Source organism: Megalops cyprinoides, chromosome 5 (genome assembly GCF_013368585.1).
Source record: "Megalops cyprinoides isolate fMegCyp1 chromosome 5, fMegCyp1.pri, whole genome shotgun sequence".
In the NCBI taxonomy this organism is placed as follows: domain Eukaryota; kingdom Metazoa; phylum Chordata; class Actinopteri; order Elopiformes; family Megalopidae; genus Megalops; species Megalops cyprinoides.
This window is the reverse complement of record NC_050587.1, coordinates 13985942-14008180: the sequence shown is the minus strand read 5'-3', so window position 1 is coordinate 14008180 and position 22239 is coordinate 13985942. Positions and strand designations below refer to the sequence as shown.

Below are 22239 nucleotides of genomic sequence, written 5' to 3'. Positions count from 1 at the left end.
GGGTCACCTCTCTCATGGCTTTATACCATCTGATCCAGCAAGTTCTGGTTGGTGGTGTTGAAAACTCTTCTCCTTAGATCCTTTGACATGGAATGAGTGTGAAATCTTTCTTCTCCCCTTGTCCATATCTAACACATAAGACACAGTTATGTTAAAATATTTAAAGTGTTTCAATACTAGAGGTTACAGGCTGCCACAAGGCTTTCAGCTTGAATTGCAGGGGACTTTGATCTATGATCAAAAACACATCTAGAGACCATGCCTGAAAAACATGCAATGAATAAATATGAGAGGAATCAGTGAGTGCTGTCAGATGCTGCTATGTAAATAGTGTTTAGTGATTTGTGCATGGCCAGGGACCAAGAAATAAGAAAAGCTTACATCTAGAAGCAATCCCTGACATGCACCAAACATGAAAGGGCTGAGTCAATGCTGTGAGAAGTTATGCACATGGATGAAAGGCATGTTTGGAAGCCATCTTTGGCAAGGCTTGTGACCTAGGTCAATGAAAAAAATATCTGATGCATATGTAGGCCCTATCAGCAATGGACTGTTCTTTAATATGCAATGCAAAGGCCATGTTTTGTGACCCAACATCTCATGTGTGATGAATATGCCAAACATCTCTGACTGAATTATAATTTCCTATATGAGGTTTCCTCCCACCATTAAAGACATGCATGTTAGGGTTAATACTCCTGTCAGTGCCCTTGACCCTGCTTCAGATGGGTCAAATACAGACGACGAGTTTCCTCACGGGGATCAATAAAGTGTACCATTTACCATTTTAACATTTTTATTTTAAGCAGATATCTATCTTGATTAAACGGTTCATTCGCTTAAGAGTGAACATTCCAGTCCAGAATTTCAGAGGTCTAGCACTACAATCTTTGAGAGCCCCTGCAAAAGGTGCTGCAGTTGAGCCTGTCTGAGGGAATACAGTGCTGTGGACAGCACTATCGGGGTGTAGTGTCAATAGACATTTAATGTTACCAGCAACTGTAGCTAGCATATTCCTGTTTCTGAGTACAACTGCCATCTTTGTATGACATGCAGTGTAATGGATCCTTTAAAATTTGTGCATCTTTTGCTGCTGTTAAATGATTACATTCAGCACAATAATAGTATTTGCAATACTATTACAGTACATCTGAGGACCACTTGATTGTATTGAGGTTTGTTTTTATTGTTTGACCATGAAAGAATCTGTTACAAAGGCTTTTCCCACATATATCAACAAATGGAGGAAGTTCAACTGTAGGGCTGCTGGGTAATGATATTACAGAAAAATTTCCGTCATTTGTTTATTGATGTTGGAAAACATGACCAGACTAATTGCTGAACAGAAATATTGGAACGACATGTGAAGCAGGGGGTCTGCAAAGCAATTACAGCAGGAGTGTAAACCAATATCCTGCAGAGAGAAAAGGGACTTTCAAGCTGTGGACAGCATCAAACATGCATTGCCTTTGTTGCTGTAGTAATTATAGCTAGTCATAAATACAATGACTATTAGCTTAAACATATTTACAAAAGGGGCATTCCTCTGTGAATCTGAGCAAAACGTGATTGATTTTATTCACATACACCTAAATTAAATATCATACTTCATTTCATTAATAATGCTGTATCTTGGTGAGTTTCCTGCATTGTAATTCTTCCTCTCCCCCAGGGAAACAAAGCCCAATTTCAATTAATGCACTAATCATTCATTAGTCACTCGGTTGCTTGTCTTTGTTTCTTTGTCGCTGAATAGATGACAATTTCTTTCAACCATGACAGCATACGTTCAGACGAATTATGTAGGAACACCTTCCAGACCATTGTATGCACTTAATGCCTGGGATCCTGTAAATGGCTCTGATTTTCTAATAAAGGCCAGTCCAACATGCCTTTTTAGAGCCCAGTTAATGTCTTTGCTGTCATGACATAACCCCAAGCACAGCAGACTTTTGAATTCAGGAATGCTGAATTCAAAAATCACTTATTCAAGCCAAGTGTTTGTTTCCCAGGTCAGTTTTCATGAAAGAATATTAGAAATGGTGTTTTCTTTAAATGGATTTTCTGACATGCTGCTGTTTCTGTTGATGTTTCACATCACATCACATCCCATCCTGACTGATATGACACATTTCAAAATCCTTATTATCATTAGTTACTCAATGAAAATGGTAATCTCCACAGTAACACTAATATTGCATAAAGAATCGTTGGTCTTCACAGTTAATTAGCAAGTAGGAATCCTTACACTTTGCATGCTGATATCTACAAATGTCCTAGCTAAAGACAACATGAAAATCAAATAAATTCTGCTTTTACGTAAGTAAATGCTTGCCTGGTTTCAGTATCCTTGACTTTGTGTCCATCTCGACTAAAAATAACACAGGATACACATTCCTGCACAGACAGCTTGCTCATGGCTATGCAGTAGCACAGGTTTATCATGACCAGCTTAATTTTACAACAGAGGTGACCATTAGTTTATATGCCTTTCTGTGTATATTGAGTGACAGCAATGATTTAACAAAGAGTTCTGTTAAGCCAACATGATCCTGATTTATTACAGCCAAATTCAACAACATGACATTTTTGAGAATACAGTCTGTGGAGTCTGCAAATAATAGGCTGTGTATTCCTTACATAAGTGTGTGTGTGATGCAACACATCATTTCTGAGGAGAGGCAGAGGAGAGGAGGAGCAATATGATGGGGTATAAATCGATGGGTTGAAAACTAAGGAAAGTTAACCTTCTTCAGGATAACTGACTTATGGAACATTCCTCACAGACAACAAGACACATTTGTGCCTTCGTTCTTGCCTAGGGTAGGTAACCATAACGTTTTACTGTTAGTCATCTTGTCTATGCATGAATGTATGCATCCATTCATTCTTTTCCATGTAAATTACTGTATGTATTTGAATATATCCTTGACATTTATTTTTTGTTGATCCTCTTTTTTATCTTTGCTCTTTTATTGCAGACTCCAAATTTAATCATTAGTTATGGTGCATAAATGGCATGTTCACATGCTTTAATTTGTCTTTTAGAATGATGCATTTAAAAACTAAATCCCAAAAATGATTCAATGTGCAGAAGCATGTATACAAACAAATCAGGAGTGTAGTGAAAGATCTTGCTAAAATTCAAGCTGAACTTGCAAACTAACTGTCAAGTTAGTGACAAATTTGTTGTGGTTTTTCAACTGTTAGCCACCTACATACTGTAGCTACCAATAATTTACCTTCTTTCAGTGATTGGTTGCAAATTTGGAATTGGAACCATATTAGCATAGGTAATATTTAATTCAAAAGCTAGCTATCAGTTTAGCTTATCCGAGTAATATTAATAAGTATTTAATAGCAGCTTCCTAGCTAGCATAGCTGATGTGATGTGAGTATGTTTCTGTAAATGTCACTAGCTAGTCAGCTAGGCTTGGCTTCTTGCTGAGCACAATAGCATAGTACGAGATTCAGAAGATCTTCAAGACATTCAGCTAACACAGTTGTGAATTTAAATTATGTTGGGAACCACCTGCACAACAAAATTCAAACACTGCTTGTCAGTAGTTGTGGGGTCTGAGAGCACAAACTAACTTATCATGTTGGACCTCTGGCTATAAATTACTAGTGAGAATATCTAAACATGACAGTCAACCTTTCACTGGCAAAAGTGACATTAGTTGCTGCAGCAGTTTGATCGCACATGTACGGCGGGCAGCAAGGAGGGAGTTGCACTAGTCTAGGTGGGAGGGAGCCAGCGCTTGTACCAGGAGTTGGGCTGAGCAAGTAGTGACAGCCATGGACTGGGAAGGAGTGCTGGAAACAATTCTGAAAACAGGGCAAAGAGTGATGAGAGCTATGAGAGTTATGAGAGGGAGGGCAAGAGAGAGGATGCAGCAGAGTCAGGTGACATAACTGAGAAGGTTTCTATTCATGGGAGTGATAAGGTCGCCACAGAGGAGAGGGCAGATGGGGATAGACTGCTAAAGTTACAGTGACAGGTGACTGAGAGGGCAGGTTCAGTCTGCAGGGGCTTTGCAGCAAGGGTGAGAATAAAGGATAGGAAATACTGATTGGAAAGATGCAGCAGGGTGACCATGAGACTAGAGTTGGTACAGCTACTTAGAAAAAGGTCAAGGTGTGCTTCACAAGTGGCAGGTAATGGCTGAAGGTAAAGGTGGAATAACTGGAGCAAGGAGAGGAGGCCAGAAGTCTGGAAGTTCTTAGGTGGGATGTTGAAGTCACTCAGAAGAATAAGTGGGATCCCATTGTCAGCAATGGAGCTGATCAGGATATCCAGCTCTTCCAGAAAGCTTCCCAAAGGACCTGGTGGGAGGTAGAGGACAGTGATGATGGACAGTGCAGTCAGGTGGGTGATGGAAACGGCATAAAATCCAAAAGAGGAGCCAGAGAGGAGGGACAGGAGGAGAAAATCCTGTTGATTAAAATAAAGTTAGTTTGCTAGCTAATTTGCTCACTTTGTAGTTAGTTGCTGGATTTTGTTTGCTATGAAAGCATTAATAAATTAGAGGGTATGCATTACTGCAATTGTCTGCCCAACTTTTCCCAGCATCACAGAGTGCAAAAAATCAAGATAATGCACACCATTGAATGTATTGTTACATTTATGAAATGGATCCACATGGTACTTTTAAATGGTCATAAAATACTTAAATCTCACATTTGAAAGTTTAGTCCACAAATCAAGCTGTTGCATTTAGCTATGCTTGCTAGCCAAATTAGCTGACCTAGTATAGCTGGGTGGTAGGCTAGCATGCTAGCCAGATCTTGATATCATATAGCTAAGGATATTCTTCATGAAGTAGCCTGTATTTTTATCCATAGAAATGAGAAGTGAAAGGACTCTTTAGACTGATGGTGGCACCGGTGCAACACAGCACAATAAGTCTCTCCACAACATTGAGGCGGCAGCAATCAAAACATGATTTCCTCCAGAGAAATGAAGGCATTGATTGGTTGTTTATTGTCATCCCCACTGAGGAAATTTGTCAGTTGAGGAAATGTACAGTTCTCACTGTTCAAACTGTTGCTCATTAATCTTACTTGCTATCCTTCCTAGTTTGTTCAAGGAGTTATGGTTTGTAATAGATAGCTGGTTGTACCAAAGAAGGCAAAAGTAGCTTTGTAAACAGCAGGGGTGTTTCTTGCTATTGAAAAGATCCGGAGATAAGTCAAGTTTGCCTGAGGCTTGTCTTTTTTTTTTTTTTTTTTTTTTTTTTTAAGGGAGATCGGCATCGGTAGGTTGGGGAGGTTATATCTACCTTTATAATAAATAAATATTATCACACCTTCGGACGCTGCAAGTCAAGTTCCGCTCTGTTACACAGTCTGTCTGTTGTTTTGCTATAAACACCTCCTTTTTCAGGGCGAAAATATTCGGGGCTAGGCTTAAAATATTCGGGGCTATAGCCCCAAATGATTGGACCTAACGACACCACTGGTAAACAGTGACCACAGGTATTGTTTCAGAGTGTGAATCCTGTTGGAGTATGTGAGACACTTGGAAGTGTATGGAATCAGATGGTATTGTCACATTTGTGCTCCCAAATGGAGGTAGAGGTGCACCCATCTTTAAATTATGCTGCAATACAAGGTAGTTAATACTGTCAATAATGTGTACTGAACTATGCTTGGACAGCACTACAACCAGTATCCATGCTGATAAGCAAGTGGCCCTAATGAATAAAATGCATACATGCCGGAAGTTCCACACACCTTAAGGCAAAAAAAAAAATCTATTATGTGATATAATTTAATAAAAAACAAAAATGCATTTCTGTTTCTTATGCTTGCTATCTGTATTCTTTAGGATACTCATAAGAATATCACAAGCTTCATCGGTTACAACAAAGATCACAAAATATCAGCTTGTGAATATTCATCTGCCCAAAACTTTAAGGTAAGATAAAGAACAATAGAGAAAGAGTGCCTTTGGTCAATCTTTAGTTTTCATGTCAGAATTTGCACCTTCATGTCACAGATGACTGCTTTCCTTCATATATAGTTACATATCATACATTTAGTGTAAATTTTAACTCTTTTTGGAGTGGTTAGAGTGATCATAAAGGGAAAAGAAGATAAGTTGGTTAGTTTTAGAATGCATAGACAACATTAAATAGGTTTGAATCCAATGTGAATTGATTGAACCTAGATATCTTGCAGGAGTTGGAACCTCTAATGGCAAACCCTATTCCTGAGACATCCCCATACCCAAAGGCACTGGAGAAGACAGAGCACCAACAGGCAGAAGTCCCCTCCACATTTCAGAGGGCCAAGGCTGTGATATTCAGAATGGTCTCCTACCTCTCTGGGGACATGGAGGTCTTTGGAGAATGGATGAAAAGTGAGAGCTTGCTCACAGTAACCTTGATCTAGAGACTAAAGACTTTACTAACAGCCATTGGCATATGTGGCATGTTCTGTTGTAGAACAAAAAGAGTGGCTTTCTGATTTTACTGATGCAAATTACAATAGGACTTGTCATGCTAAACCGCACAAGCAATTTAGTGTGAGACATTGAAAGATATCCTTAAAAATCAAATGAACATAGAACTTAATCTCAGTGTGCCTATAAAAATGACTATAATGAAAATTTTCATTCTGGTTGATATGGTTCATGTATTTGAATGGGTAACATGTTTTTAATACATCTGTGGAATGTACTGCAGACAGACTTTTTACATGTTTGTGTTGCAAAAAATAAAGAGAGGTAGACATTTTCTCAGCTGATTTTACCACTAGTTGTTTGTGGAGCACTGTTGTCTGAAACTGATTATCATACATGGATAAACTGTTAAATCACATTTCAACATCCTTATTGGAATACCAGCTCAGCTTTTTACATATATGACCACATTTCAGACCTCAGAGAGAATTTTCTGAGGAAGAAAATATTTGCAATTTTGTGAATAATTCTACAAAATGTGTGAGAATCCAATAGTTGGAAAACAGAAACTGTCATTTGTATTTTAATTACACTTCACCTGTCTAATTACAAAAATGTTGTTACACAAAGTCACCACTGTGGCGCACAATTTATTCAACCTTTTTGTGTGTGTAGGAGTTGGGCAAACAGAGCAAACAGTGTTGGGTCAGAATGGCTGTATCTTGGAAAATAGTGAGACACGTCATAATTTCAAACAAAATGCCCTCATCCTAGGCAAAAATTGCCCAAAACGTGCTTCTCCCTTATGGTCAATGTCTGAATTTGCAGCAGTAGCTGAAACAAAGCAGTAACAGAGAACTCTTACGCTGTGTAACTACTTACACAGCATTTATAAGCATGTGTCTAAAGGCTGAATAGACCCCTGTGTGATTAGTCTTCATCACTAGTCTAGTAGATATTGGTATCAACAGAGCATCTCCTATGCAGCTCCTTTTCTGTTAATTAAAAGCTTACCACACTTAATTAATACTGCATCAGTTCACATTCATGTTGTGGAAGTGCGCTGACCACACCACAGTCAATGCAACATTGTTACATGTTTATAATGAGCTTTTCCTCTTTCTTTAATGTCTAGGGCAGTTCTTCCTTTTGCAGCTTCTAGACTGGGTGCTTCGAGGAGCAGCTCAGGTCGTATTTGTCAACAGCCCCTTGAGTGGGATGATCATCTTTGGTGGATTAATACTGCAGAACCAGTGGTGGGCTGTGAATGGCTTTGTGGGAACCCTGTTTGCCACCATATCAGCCCTCATTCTCAGACAAAGCAGGTACTCTACCAGCTGCTGTCTCTTTGGGGGATATTAATATCTAATTGGGAGTGAATACCTGTACATACATACAGAAATATATTATAAATGTGTATTGACACAAATAGAGACATTTCCTGCAGCTGGTGGGTTTTAATATGGTTTCTTTGGATCAACACTGTTTTACCAGTCATAATTAGGTGACACCTTTTAGGGCGAAGTGAATAACCATTTTGAATCATAGCAGGATGAACTGCAAGTCGTCAAAGCAATTCTTATCAAAATAACTGTGCCAATGTCTAACACGTAATATGATAGACGATTGATTGTGATTATACAGATTGGAAAAAAATTGTTCTACCTATAATTATGACTGACAGCTGTTGATATAATTTGATAATTATAAGGTTGGTTCTTTTGTCAAAATTGTTCCTTTAAGCAGTTTGCAACTTGGAACAAAATGTTTTTTAGGGAAGCCATAGCTGCTGGTTTGTATGGCTACAATGGAATCCTGGTCGGCCTTCTGATGGCAGTTTTCTCTGATAAGGGGGACTGGTATTGGTGGCTTTTACTTCCAAATATCGTCATGTCGATGGCATGGTGAGTGACTGTATTTCAAGTCTATATTACAAGTGCTTAGTAACACTAGCACTGAGCTAGTGCTAACACTTGGTGTAATGATTGACTTTCATAGAATTATTAATTATTAATTTCTGATCATTAATGTTTCTGTATGAAGTGTTTGTCTCGAACTGCAATAGATGATTTACCAATACACTTACTTTCTACATTTCCAAGCCCAATAGTTTCCAGTGCCTTGGCATCAATCAACAGCAGATGGGACCTTCCAGTCTTCACCCTTCCTTTCAACATCCTAGTCTGCTTGCACATGGTGGCCACTGGCCACTATAACCACCACTTCCCCCAGGTCCTTATTCAGCCAAGGTCATCTCTCCCAAACATCACCTGGTCAGAGGTGGACACAGCCAAGGTTAGTGGTAGAGGGAGTGTGACTGAATTTTCCAGATGAGCCCACTACAGACTCACTGTCAGTCCTTCCAATCACTTGCTTGTCACCTGTTTTGTTCAAGAGTTATTTGGAGGATACAGCTACAGAATACAGTGAAAACCAAGTTTTATTTATATGCTCAAGCCAATAATTCCTTCAGTTACCTTCAGTTATACTAAATAGACTCAACCTTGTTGTAGGCCTACTTTCATTGCAACTTGCAGCATTGATGTTATTAATGTTATTATTTTAAGGTCAAAATCATTGTCCTGGTAGAAACATCTGAATTTCATTAAGCAGTTACTTACTACAAAGTAACAATACATATAATTGGTATATTTTTTATAGCAACTAGGTTCTAACTACATATAGCAACAAAATACTTATATGGGCATTTCCTTTATTCCTCAGAGGACTATATGTTCTGCTGTTTGAGATTAAGTTTGAGTAATATTAAATAATCTGTCCAGTGGTGAGTGTATGCTATGTGAAGCAACCCAATAAATATTGCAACATGTATCAAATCAGTTTGCTGTAAAGTCTTGGCATTTGTTACTCAAATGTAATGCATTTGTTACTTTTGCTAGCATTAAACTCGAATGTGACAGTAATTCTTCATTAAGTCATTACACAGAAAAAACTGAGCTAGTTTTCCACATCAAAATTAAGCTATTCAACATCTCCATTCAAAATTGTTGGTAGACTAGTAGTACCTTTAATCTGGGTCTGGGAAAGTAGATTTGTTAATGATTTTTTTTTTTTTTTTTTTTTTTGTGAAAGCTATGTGCTGTTGGAAAAACAAGAAACTCTTAATCAGTAAAGTTGAAAGCCTGTCTGTATTTGTTTAACGAGCATAACTGAATAGATCCTTTGCAGAAAACACTTTGCTGGTAATCCTGTGACAGAACAAACGCCTCCAACAACTCATATCTTAAATAAGGGACAGTAGATAACTGTTAGGTGAAGTTAAATAACTATTATTCAAGAACAGCTCAATCAAGCTTCATAGATTGGGAGCTCAGATGGTGTCAGAACCAATACACAAGATATGCCTCCAGTAGCATAGATTGAGAAACACTGGCCTTGCACTTACAAATGAGCGCAGTCTGACACTGATGCTGTCTTTGTGCAATTCATCTGAACTGGAAATGCCACATTTTATAATGAAGGATAACATTGAGTACATAAGTGGTAAACTGAAAAGAAGAGATGACAACTGGCTGCTTATGTACATTGAGTCAATCTGTGTTATGCTGTCTCTTCAAAAAATGATGAGAACTGTGCCCTTTTGTAAATCAACTGAAACTTCACTGATTTCTTCCTGTCTCTTGTTCTTTTCCAGCTTTTTCGAGCAGTGCCAGTTGGTATCGGACAAGTGTATGGATGTGACAACCCATGGACAGGAGGGATTTTCATCGCTGCCTTGTTCATTTCCTCCCCAATCACTTGCTTACATGCGATTATTGGTTCAACCATTGGCATGGTGTCAGGCAAGCACTTCAAATAACTGTGACCCACCTTCAAATAAAAAAAGGCTTACAAAGACATGTGGATGTGGGCAGGGCTGCAGCGGCATCTGCACTATTAAAGTCTGATGATAACCTTAATTTGGGGTTCTTCAAATGTGGAAAGGAAACTGCACTCTCATACATTCTCTATACCAGAAATAGCAGGGATGTAGGAAGACAGCACTCTTACAATATTACTACACAGTCTTCACAGAACAGCATGGAACTTGCAGGCAAATATAATACATTTTTTATGCATTTTGCATTTTGCTTACTTTTTATATCAGGTTTACCATGAATAATTTATATCGTATTGATTGGTCTTGCAGGTCTTGCACTGGCCTCACCTTTTGAGAATATCTACTTTGGCTTATGGGGTTATAACTGTGTTTTGGCTTGTATTGCAATTGGAGGGATGTTTTATGTGCTGACCTGGCAGTCTCATCTTCTGGCCATTGCCTGTGGTGAGTCTCCTCAATACCAGCAGTAAACCTTGGATCTATACAGTAAGCATTTCTCTAAAATGTAAATGGATGCCTGTTATTCCAAATATTCCTCTCATATTTTCTCTGCAGCATTTTTCTGTGCATACCTGAGCTCTGCAATCACAAATGTGATGTCCACAGTAAGTATATTAAAGCCAGGGTTGAATATTTCACAGCTCTTTTCACTGGTACTGTAGATTGTTTTCCATAAAAACAATCATTTAAGACAAGCTATACTTTAATTTTCTCAGCTATCCAACCTACTTTCTGGAATATAGGAAATGATGATAAGTTGGCATTTTTGTTCTTTAAATATACGGGTTACATATAAGCTCCTGGATGACTTTCTTTATCTTTTTACAGTTTGGCTTGCCTGCCTGTACCTGGCCCTTCTGCCTGTCCGCTCTCACCTTTTTGTTGATCACCACAGAAACCAAAAATATACATAAACTGCCTCTTGCAAAGGTTACATACCCTGAGAAAAATCTCACATATTTCTGGAAAATGTCAAAAGCAGAGAAGGCAGGAAAGCTACAGAAGCACAAACAGAATATACAGCAAGCGGAAAGGGAGGAAGAGGTACTGACGGAGACTGACAAAAAGAAGTGGATAAATCAACATTTAAACAATAATGAAACAGTTATAAATATAGTGACATTCCAACCAGAGGAGGACGAAAAGCCAGAGCCTGAAAATGGAAGGAACTGAAAAGGAGCTCACTGAGGTGAAAGTCAAAGATAATGAGATTCATCTCGAGACTGAAAGGCTGAATTCAAATTTTACCTTTGACACTTGATCATATGTACAGCCTTACACACTGTCATTTATTTTGCTAAAAAGACAATTACATAATAATTTTGACAAATACACCTTCATCCTCTATTCATATTTACTTCTAAACAATGTACAATAATATGTTTAAGAAACTTTCATAAATACTATGATACATGCAATAACACTGACTATGCATTTTGCATTGTTGATTCAGAGATGTGCAAAATGATACATGAAGTCAGATGGCAGATGCCTGAAACTCAGGGTAAAAAACTTTGTTGTTATGTAATATAACATCTTCATTGGGAGTTTATGCCTGCTTAAACAGCAATCACACGCTGTGAATTGTTTTGTTTTAACTGACTTTTTCCTCTTCGTTTTAAATGTATATAACTATGGTCACGAGGTGTACGTGTATGTAGAATGTGTTGGGGTGGGTCCTCAGGAGCCAGCTCCACATATGTATATAATGCATTACTATCTGGGATGTTAATACTTTACATTTTAGGTGCTCATTCAGAATGAGATCCATAAAAACCTGGCCCCAAACTCAGAATATGCACAATTTCTACTTTCTGTCTGAAGCCATTACTATTACTATTTCTGTAACATTTCCCTAAAACCATTTATCACCAAGTCGTTCTAATGTGCTACTTCAACTCTTTTTCTTAATATCCCAGTGAGAAGTAAGCACCTGTGACTGAGGACTACGTACCATGATACAGCAAATCTGTACATTAACCAGAATCTTGTTATGCTTAACATTCCCAGCATTTCACTTGCACTTAAGAGTTACTTAAGTTGCTAGAAAGTCCTATATAAGAATAGCTTCCTCTTCAGACTTATTGTACCTTTATTGTGAAGCTATTGTCTGAAAACACTGTCTCATCAGTATGGTTTCATGCCGGTCAATAAAGTTGAGAGAAAGAACGTTACACTTATTACATCATCACGATAGTGATGAACCGCAAAAACAACACTGGCTACACAATGGGTTAAGTTTTAAAACTTTAAATTGGATAAAGTCTGTACCATGCCTAGATCGAATCTTTTTACAAAGAAGTAGTGCACCTTTTTTTCTACCAGCTGAATCCTTATGGACAATTGCATCCGGGGCATTGATTTGGTTGTTAAGCCTGATGCATGGTTTCAACAGCAGCATCCTTTGATTTTCTTTGATAAGGCTACTTCATAGACTTTATTCCATTCCAAAAATACTTTTGTCCATATAGTGTATGTTCTATTTGAAGAAGTAATATAGCTGACTGAGTGGACCTGTTGGGACAGAAACCAAAGCCACTGGATCATTGAGAAGCTTACTGTTTTCTAGGTGTTCCAGATGTTGATTTGTGGGTAACTTTCCAAGAATTTAAACAATTGGAAGAATCTATAAAAGTGTATAGTTTTCTGCAAGAGTAAGGTCATCAGATCTGAAGATAGGAGTTGTCTGGGAGAGCTTCCACAGAGCAGGAAAGATTCACTGTTGAATCCATATGTTGATTGGATGGTGAAAAAAAAAACTGTTAGAAAACTATGTGAATGTTAATGAACTGGATTTATAAGGCCATACATATCTGGAGTGTGACTTCTGAAAGATGAATGTTTCCTGAAAAACTTAGGAAAAAGAGAAGGAAAAATATTTAGAATAGTGATTTTCATGCTGTAAAACTGGAGGAAATGGGAAGCCAGTTATTGAACAGAAGAAACAAAGTAATGGTTGATTAATGTAATTATTTGCAGTGTTTGCCATAGTATTTTTGGGATTTGAGCTGTGATTATTATTTGTTTGATAGCACAACACAAATTATGGATACATCTACGGCTCCAGCAAAACATGTCAGCACAGCCCCAGTAAATATATACAACATGTAGGAAAAATGTTGCATGGCTTTCTTACCAGACTTTTTGATGTTGATATTGATGTTAACGCATTATAAAGGGGAGTGTGTCCTAATATGTGCATGATGTCCTGCTTGTATTGTTTCTGTCTTCCTGTCTGTCAGTGTGTCAGTGTGGGTGTGTCTTTTGTTTGTTTGTTTTTTTTGCGTGCATGTGCTTTTGTTTTTGTTGAGCCCATCGCCCCACCTCCTGCCCCGCCTATCTGCCCTGCTGCCACACCCACCACCTGAAGCCCACCCTGTGCTTTTTACTCATCACCAGCCTGTGTATATGAACCCCTCTATCTGCCCTGTTTCTCTGCCAGTTTCTCTCAGCGTTTTTGTCTGTTTCGTTCCCGCCTGTTTGTTTTCTACTTGCTCTGGAAACCTGAAAACCTCACATTTATACCCCCATAATAAGCCTTATACAGTGTATAGATAAAAGAATGTTATTGATGTACATTGCCTTACTTACTGGGAAGTGGAACACAAAGCACATCATTGACAATGCATGTGCTCTCTGACTGATTACAACATGTGAGATATTACTTTCACAAAATTTCAGAAGCTATTCCCATCACACTCTCTTAAAACAACGGACTTTGATCTCTGGCTTATTTCTTTGGAAATGTAGTTTAATTATAAATACAATACTGTTATAATACTCCTCAATAAAATGTCTTATATCTTAGACAGTATAATGATGTTACATCTTAAAGATGTTGGGAATAAACAGATATAAACCCATATGAAACAAGTTCAATTCTGAGAGTAAAAGTAACAAGATCATGAAGCCATTGCACTGGTGAATTTAAAGTGAAACAGTTCATACATACATAATCCAATATGGTGGGACTTGATGGTGGGACTAGGGGTGAAAACAAAAGCTATAGCTCCCTCATCTGACAAGATGAAAGAACTACAACAAAATTACAAAATTGCATGCAAGTGTTGTAGTTCTGTTTTGCACGCTTCTGATATACAGTATAGCCATAATATAAAACACAAATGGCAGCATGTGAGTGAAACCCATCTGAAATGTTTCTCACTGCAAACAATTCGCAAAACAATTATGCTATGACATTTTTACTAAATAAAAAACATGTCTGAAGGGACAATGATGAACTCCTAGGATGTATTTTTATACTTTGAATGCAGCAAATGGGAGTTTTAGAGATTTGGCTATGTTTTCTGGCTCCTGATTGCACCTCAGCAGAACTGTCCTGTTCAAGTGTTGTGCTTAGACCATAAATTCACAGCCCAAGTAGCAGATATAAGTAGCACATGCTGTGGTGTCTGTTAGTGCTGCATTTATCTCTGGTCACACACCTCAGTGTAGTTTCTTGGTCAATAAGGAATTCATTAATAATCTGGCTTTAAAGAATGTTCCATGTATTCTGTGCCTGATTCACTCAGCTTGTACCAACATTAGTGATTACAGCAGTTACCTGTTTTTCAACTGTAACTACATTTTCCCACTGACCCTCAACATCAAGCGCACACTGAACTGGGAATTGCCATTGGTTTCACAATATGTATGAAATCTTTTTAATTAAGCACAAATATTTATTGATTTACACCTTCCTTTATCCTACAAAGTTTTGCTTTCTTCATTTTAGCGATACATTTGCAACCTGATACCAAAGCAGTTAAAACTGAACTGGTTCCTGATTTACATTTACAATACTAAAAAGAACATAATACGAAACTCATATTATGAAGGGCTATTATCACTGAATAAATTGTGTTTCTTATTAAAATAGAGTCTAATGACATTATCCAGATGTTGAGGTCTATTCCTTTTCCAACATAACAACATGAGTATTTAGCTCGGATCAGACAACCTTATTATTTTTATATCTCTTACATTGTATTATGTACATCTCATGTTGTACATTGTATTATGAAGTATTATGTATTATTATGTATTATGCCTCAGTTGCAGAATTTGCGCAGTCTGCAGGTTTAGGCTTTCCAATATCTACATGTATTTTGTTCTAGTGCCTTCATCCATTAAATAAGGAGGTAAAGGACTCTGACTAGCAATTTTTGCCGAGGCTGTATGTGAACAGAATTGAGTAAGCAGATAACAACAGGCAATAAAACATAACTAAAGTTGCCTAAGTGTTGTGCTGTGGCAGATAATCACTGAGTTTCTCTCTGATAAATGGATATGTAGTCTCAGAAGTTCTCTAATTCTTGTGCTGAGGGTGGCACTGTTCTTCAAACCTGCATGAACAATTATATTTTTGAAGTACCCTTTGACTGGCTATGCATCAAGTGTTTTATTTGTGATTAATGGAAATTACAGTATTAAAAACATTTCCTGGTACTTGTTACATTATTTTAAATAAAAGGCTAACACTTAGCCACTGTAGCCAGTAAAACACTGAAGTAACAACTAAGACCCACTAGGTGGCAGTGCAGTCACATCTGAAATATTTTCCAATCGCAAGATTATGGAGATATTTCCTCTGAGAGCACTCATTTATGCCTAATTTGAGCATGTACATACTGAGCAGTCACATATTACATTCATATGCTATATAAAACAAAGTAAATGCAGAATGCTTCCTATCGCTGTATCATAAATCATTACGCCATAGTGCAATGGACCATATGATCTCCATGGTTCTGCCAACCACTTCCTGCCACAAACTGCCCGCTTTCAATCAGCTGTCTGCAAGCAAACACGTGGATTTTTCACAGCACCTCACAAAATTGTCCAGCAGCTGCTATGCTACGATTGTCATCACTCAACCAAAGAACATACAGTGGGCAGGAATCTGTTTCTTGAGTAGGCTATATTTTAAATTCATGGGGTCTGCTGGATTTAACAATACAACACCTCACCACAACCCTATAAAACCAAAATTGCAAGGTCAGTTACAGAAGAATACAGGAACCAGGACATGGAGTTCAGGTTTGTCATTCTTTACAGCTGTTTGAATTTGGATTATAATAGCCGCAAGGTTTTGGTGTCTCCCTGATACCTACCTAAGTAAATCTTGCTAAACAACTTCCAGAAATAACATCTAAAACGGTTCAATTCATTTGGCTCCCATGACATAAAGTCATTATTTTTTATCAGGAAGTTTTATGTACGGCTTTTTAGAAAATACACTATATGGACAAAAGTATTCGGACACCTGACCATTACACCAACAGGGACTGTAATGACATTGTATTCAAATACATATACTTTAATATGGAGTTGGTCCCCCTTTTGCAGCTATAACAACTTCCACTCTTCTTGGAAGGCTTTCCAAAAGTTTCTGTGGGAATTTGTGCCCATTCATTCTGTAGAGCATTTATGAGATCAGGCACTGATGTTGGACGAGAAGGCCTGACTCGCAATCTCTGTTCCAGTTCATCCCAAAGATGCTCGATGAGGTTGAGGTCAGGGCTCTGTGCGGGCCAGTCAAGTACTTCCACACCGACCTCATCAAACCATGTCTTTATAGTCCTTGCTTTGTGCACTGGGGCACAGTCATGTTGGAATAGAAAAGGGCCTTCCCCAAACTCTTGCCACAAAGTTGGAAGCATAGCATTGTCCAAAATGTCTCAGTATGCTGAAGTATTAAGATTGCCCTTCACTGGCGATAAGGGGCCTAGCCCAAACCCTGAAAAACAGGTGTGGCCAAATACTTTTGTCCATATAGTGTATCTTCGAGGGACGCACAGATCGATCGTCCACTGACAATGATCAGCCCATATAGGCTACATTTCTGATCACAAGTGGGTTTGGACTAGATCACCATGCTAGAGACTGAGACTGCTATTACAGCGTTAACTTTGTTATTCAGTATCATTGCAGTGCTGAATGGAGGTTCACTACGGATGAAACATTAAGCATTCTCCCATTATGATTATGAGTTTATGATGAAGATACATTTTTTAATGAAAAAGTAAAAACAGTTGGAGCAAATGAGAAGCAGTTTTCATCATTCTATCTCAGGTGTCTGCGGAAGGCAAACTAAGCTAGCTAACTTAGCTAAGGTTAACAGACATTACACGCCATATATTGTGTTAACTGTAAAACCGTTGATAGAAAATACCCCCAAAACAAACCTATTTTTCAGTTAGCAAATCATTCCTGAATATCTTGTTGAGCAGGAAAGATATCACTAAAATTACTAAAAGTATCACAATGTAAAAACATTGTCGAAACTGTAACTCGATTTTTGTAGTTTTCAAAAACTCAGCTAGGTTTTTGAGTGATCATCTTTAAACACAATATTACTACATGCTAGGGGAGTTAACAGTACGACAATGAATACAAATGCGAACCTTAGAACAAATTCTCATTCAATTATTGTTCTTTTTTTCAGATAATCAGACAGTATTATAATGTTACTTATTTTAGTCGTAACTTGCTAACTAGCTAAAGGTCCTGATCTGCGTAGATTAGCTGTCTTCCTGTTTAATTAGCTTACAAGCCTGCATAACTAGCGGTTATACACTACAATAAACACTGCCAGCAGTTTTTATTGAATTTTATAATTAGGCCTACATGTTTAGAAACAGTCAAATGTATTGGATAACATGGTATATGATGCCTAAATGAAAACCATTTTATCTGCTACAGTTAACTGCCACAAAAGGTAGGAATCTCACCGTCAATCGCATTACATTATGACGACGAAAAATATGACTTACTTAAAAAAGTTCAGAGTAACCCATAGGCCAGCAGTAAGAACAATAATAAGTATAATCTTTTAAATAAAGTGATGTTGGCACTTGTAGAAAGTCCGGGTAATATGTGTCCTATATTTTCCTAACAACCTTGGCGATCAATGATATCGGCCTATCACGCTATTACAAAATCGGTAACTGGCCCCAAAAATCCTCATCAGTGCATCCCTAATATCTTCGCTTGCTTCTGTTGTGTCCTGTTGACAAGTAAACTGCCTTCATGAACCTAGATTAAACTAAAGTCCAACCATTTCACAGTTACATTTTGTCATTAGTTTTGTGAAATTAGTCATAACTTAATCTTAGCCATTTAATTTACAAACCACAAGGTTAATATGGCAGTAGCCATGTATCCAAAGTATGATACTGATGTTCATAAGTATTAAAGGTGTAATACTATAATGATGCATTATATGAGATTTGTAGAATGTGGGTTTGTGTTAGATATCCAAGTGTTCAGTGACTCTAGTAAGCCCCCCCTTAAAAACTATTAGCGACTGTAGACTGCGCAGCTCATAAAATATTCATACACAGCTCAACATATGGCTTTTTGATGCAAAAAGCAAATAATAACAAAAAACTGTCAAAATTACAATCGAGAGTCTGCTCTGACACGCAGGAACATATACAGTATGTATTTGAAAAATAAAGTGCTTCTGTTTGAACAGTAGCCTCAACCTCGAGGTATTAAAAATCACTAAGGGTTCAATAACAAAAACATGTAAACAATATTTAGGATTGTCTCTCCCTCCAGATACACATCATACACATACATATATGTTGTGGCTTAAATATATTATGACAATATATAATTACTTTTCTTGAAGTTCATCAGCAGAAGTCCAAGAGAAACACAAGTATAAGAGTGTAGAGCAGGCACAGTTTGAGGTGGAGGGGATGAGGCGCCGGGGACTCTGACCGGAGGAAAATACGCCAGCGTTCCCTCACTGGGTGGAGCGTCTCCATGTCTTTCAGGGCATTGTAGGCGGTGGATGTGAAGTTGGCGTCCCCGGTGGTGAGGAGGTCAAACACGCAGGAGTGGAAGTAGATATCCCTGACTTCCAGGAGCTCCTGGCATGCAGTCATAGCGCTCTCCAGGGTGAAGCTGCTCCACGGCCCCGGGTGGCCCAGGCCGGCCCCAGGACCCTGCTGCCAATACTGGTGCCAAGGCATGTGGTGGGGTGAGCCCGGCGCCAGCAGAGGGAGCCAGCCCTCTAGATCTATGCGCTCTCCTGCAGGGCAGCCGTCCATGCAGAGCTGCAGGTCCTGTGTGTCGTCGTAGGCCATGGCCACCTCCCGTGGCACGCGCGCTGCCAGCGTCAGGTAGCGGCCCAGCTGCCGCACGATGATGGTGACGCCAATGTAGTCGGCGTGGATCTCCACGTGCCGGCCCGGTGACCTCTCCGCGATCCAGAGACTGCGGCCGCTGCTACTGCCCCCACTCACTGTCCCGTCCGTGAAGGCCGCGGGCAGGTCGTCCGTCACCACCTGGTACACCTTCTGGTCTGTGCAGTCCTGGTACGGTTTAAAGATCATTGTAATCTGGAAATAAACAAATAATAATGAGCTTCTATGCTGATGCAGCGAAAGACCACGAAACATGTTGCTCGGACCCTTATAAGGTTTCTTACTGATCATCTGTTCAAATTCACCTTTTGTGTATTACGTCATAGCAAGTTTACACACACAGAACATGACTCGCTGCATGACTTGCTTCACAGTGTGTCCAAAATCACAGACTACAGTTAACAGTTATCATGATTATGGACACTCCACAGCACGGCTTAATCGGTTAACAAAACTGTACAGAGGGCAATGACTTTATCATGTTATGACAGCCGTGCACTATTCTATGTCAAAGAGCGTGTGATAATTTCAATAAACTTTGCAATCTGTTGTGACTTTCACCAGATTTGTAATACCACTAATGTTGTTAGTGCATTCATAGAGTTTCCAAATTAGCATTTCATTTTAATGTATCATTAGTATTCAAGTACTGATGTTAAAAATCCCAAGTTTGTACAACTTTCCAGATTTTGGTACAGTGTCCCACAAGACTCAGTTCTTGGGTCCCTGCTGTTCTCACTTTTTCTGTTGCTGCTTGGAGATGTCTCATTCTTACTGGTCAAATCCAGACTGAGGTCAAAACGGATTCCATTGACTGGTTTCAGCAATAAAATGCCTGCCTGTTGTATCATTTGTATGCTTAAACTAACGAATCAGTAAGTGTGCGATTAAATAAATAATTTGTTTTTAAAAAGTGCTATATGCTTGTGCCTACAACTGATTATTTGACACTCTGCTTTTAGGTTTTCCAACTGTACACAGTTAATCAGCCACTCCATCCTCCACATAACTCCTTTTATCCCATGAAACAAAGCTCAAAGGTCCTGTGCAACAATAATGTACAGTACTAAGCCACACTGAAAGGTCCATTTCACAATAGTGTATGAAATCTTACATGTCACTCCGTGGGACACTGTGTGGTCTTGTTTAATTGCATGCTTTAAACGTAAACTTGATGGTTAATAAACTTGAACTTTAGATTATAGCACATAGCATATATATACAAGCAGCTCACGTTATTGGTACAGACATAACAACAATGTATAATCACTCTGAGATGGTGAAATTCAGTGGGCCTACATGTATTCTCTTTTGACTTTGGTATGGTAGTGTACCATTCGAGTTGTACAGCATTAACATGTGGCACATTGTGGTAAGATTAGTCCACACCCTCAGACATAATGCATAAATACTTGCCATCGTTTCTCCATTACATTCACATATGAATAAGACTGAATTTTCTTTCAGAATCTTCCCCCTACTCCCGAAATGTAGCACTCATTGTATGTATATAGTACAGCATGGGTTTCCAGCTAATATTGCATTCAGTATTGACTGAGATATGGATATCACTGTCGCTACAACCAGCTCACCACAGCTCACCAATGTAAATCTGGAGTCAATGGGCTCCTCAGTGTGCCTTGACCATACATTACAAAGGATTCATCTGAATGACTCCAGGCTCTCCATTCAAAAGAACAGATACAAAGTCTGTGCAAACCCCTCAATGGAATTAATAATGCTGGACTGCATTAAAGAGGAAAATGAGACACATCTCCACACAGCTGTATACCTTCCACAGAGCATTGTTATTTTAATGTAAAGTTCAGTCACAGACCCTGTTGGGGTTGTATATAAAGAATGCTGTAGTTATGCTAGCAATAATTAACTTGAAGGGGGATCACAACATGTAATGAGACTCAAAGACACATTTAGAAAGAAGCAATGTATCTGTTCACTGGCACAAGGGGCCAAAGTTATGACAGGCGTAATGTTGTTCTTCTATTCAGTAATTACACTTGTAAGCCACAAGCATTTAAGGGAATTGTTCACCTTTATGGTTGCCGTAGCGAGGGACCCAGGGACCACAGGAACGTTTGTGACCTGCACTGACAAGAAGTTGTTGTCGATGAGAGGCCACGCCCCCTTGACCTTGCAGGTCTGGAAGTGGTCCCTGAAAGTCCTGAGGTGGGGATCCCCAAACAGACCGCAGAAAAGGTGGGCGGGGTGTGCGCCCTCACCCCCTCGGGGGTCGCGCCAGCGGGCGCAGGGCTCAGCGGGGGCCTCGGGGCGGCTGGACGAGGTGGGCCCTTCCTTGGAGCAGTTGCGCTGGCTCATGAGGTCACTGATGCCAAGCGTGGCTGAATGGAAGACCAGGTTGCCGCGGCAGCTCTTGGCAGTGCGCTGGGTGCAGGCCGAGTAGGCCCGAAGTGCTTTGCAGAACTCACCGCTGAAGCCCTCCAGGGAGGGGCTGAGGTGGGCGGTGAGAGAGACGAAGTCTGTCGTGCACCTCTGGATGTGGCACTGACTGAGCTGCAGCTGGCACTGCCCTGGAAAGCAGATGGTGACAAAGAGTAACATCAGCAACACTGCCATGGTTTACAAAAAGATTCGGAAGACTTACCTTCTTTGTGCAACTTGTACTTGTTAGTAGCAATAGCTGTTTTATGTACAGGAATAAATTAAAAAAGGCGAAAATGCTGCATGAGCTCATAATAATTTATAGTTCTGATAAAACGTAATGAAACCTGACGATAATATTAGCAAACTGCAGTGGCTGGAATTCAACCTTAACTGTTAAGCCAAAACAAAAGGAGAATTACCCACTGTATCCT

At 39.1% G+C, this 22239-nt stretch overlaps 2 protein-coding genes across 2 annotated transcripts; one reads left to right on the top strand and one right to left on the bottom strand.

Moving 5' to 3' along the window:
* Positions 1-5568: 5568 nt before the first annotated feature.
* Positions 5569-11420, top strand: LOC118777648 (urea transporter 2-like). The gene is made up of 10 exons (XM_036528754.1): positions 5569-5574; positions 5831-5920; positions 6184-6364; positions 7542-7731; positions 8182-8310; positions 8509-8701; positions 10062-10209; positions 10557-10691; positions 10803-10852; positions 11076-11420. Exons 1-10 carry the CDS (start codon positions 5569-5571, stop codon positions 11418-11420), a joined length of 1467 nt encoding a protein of 488 aa, XP_036384647.1.
* Positions 11421-18889: 7469 nt separating this feature from the next.
* On the bottom strand, positions 18890-22000 carry LOC118777646 (RGM domain family member B-like). Its single transcript, XM_036528751.1, has 2 exons — positions 21458-22000; positions 18890-19600 (listed from the first exon to the last, which is right to left on the bottom strand). Exons 1-2 carry the CDS (start codon positions 21998-22000, stop codon positions 18890-18892), a joined length of 1254 nt encoding a protein of 417 aa, XP_036384644.1.
* Positions 22001-22239: the final 239 nt, after the last annotated feature.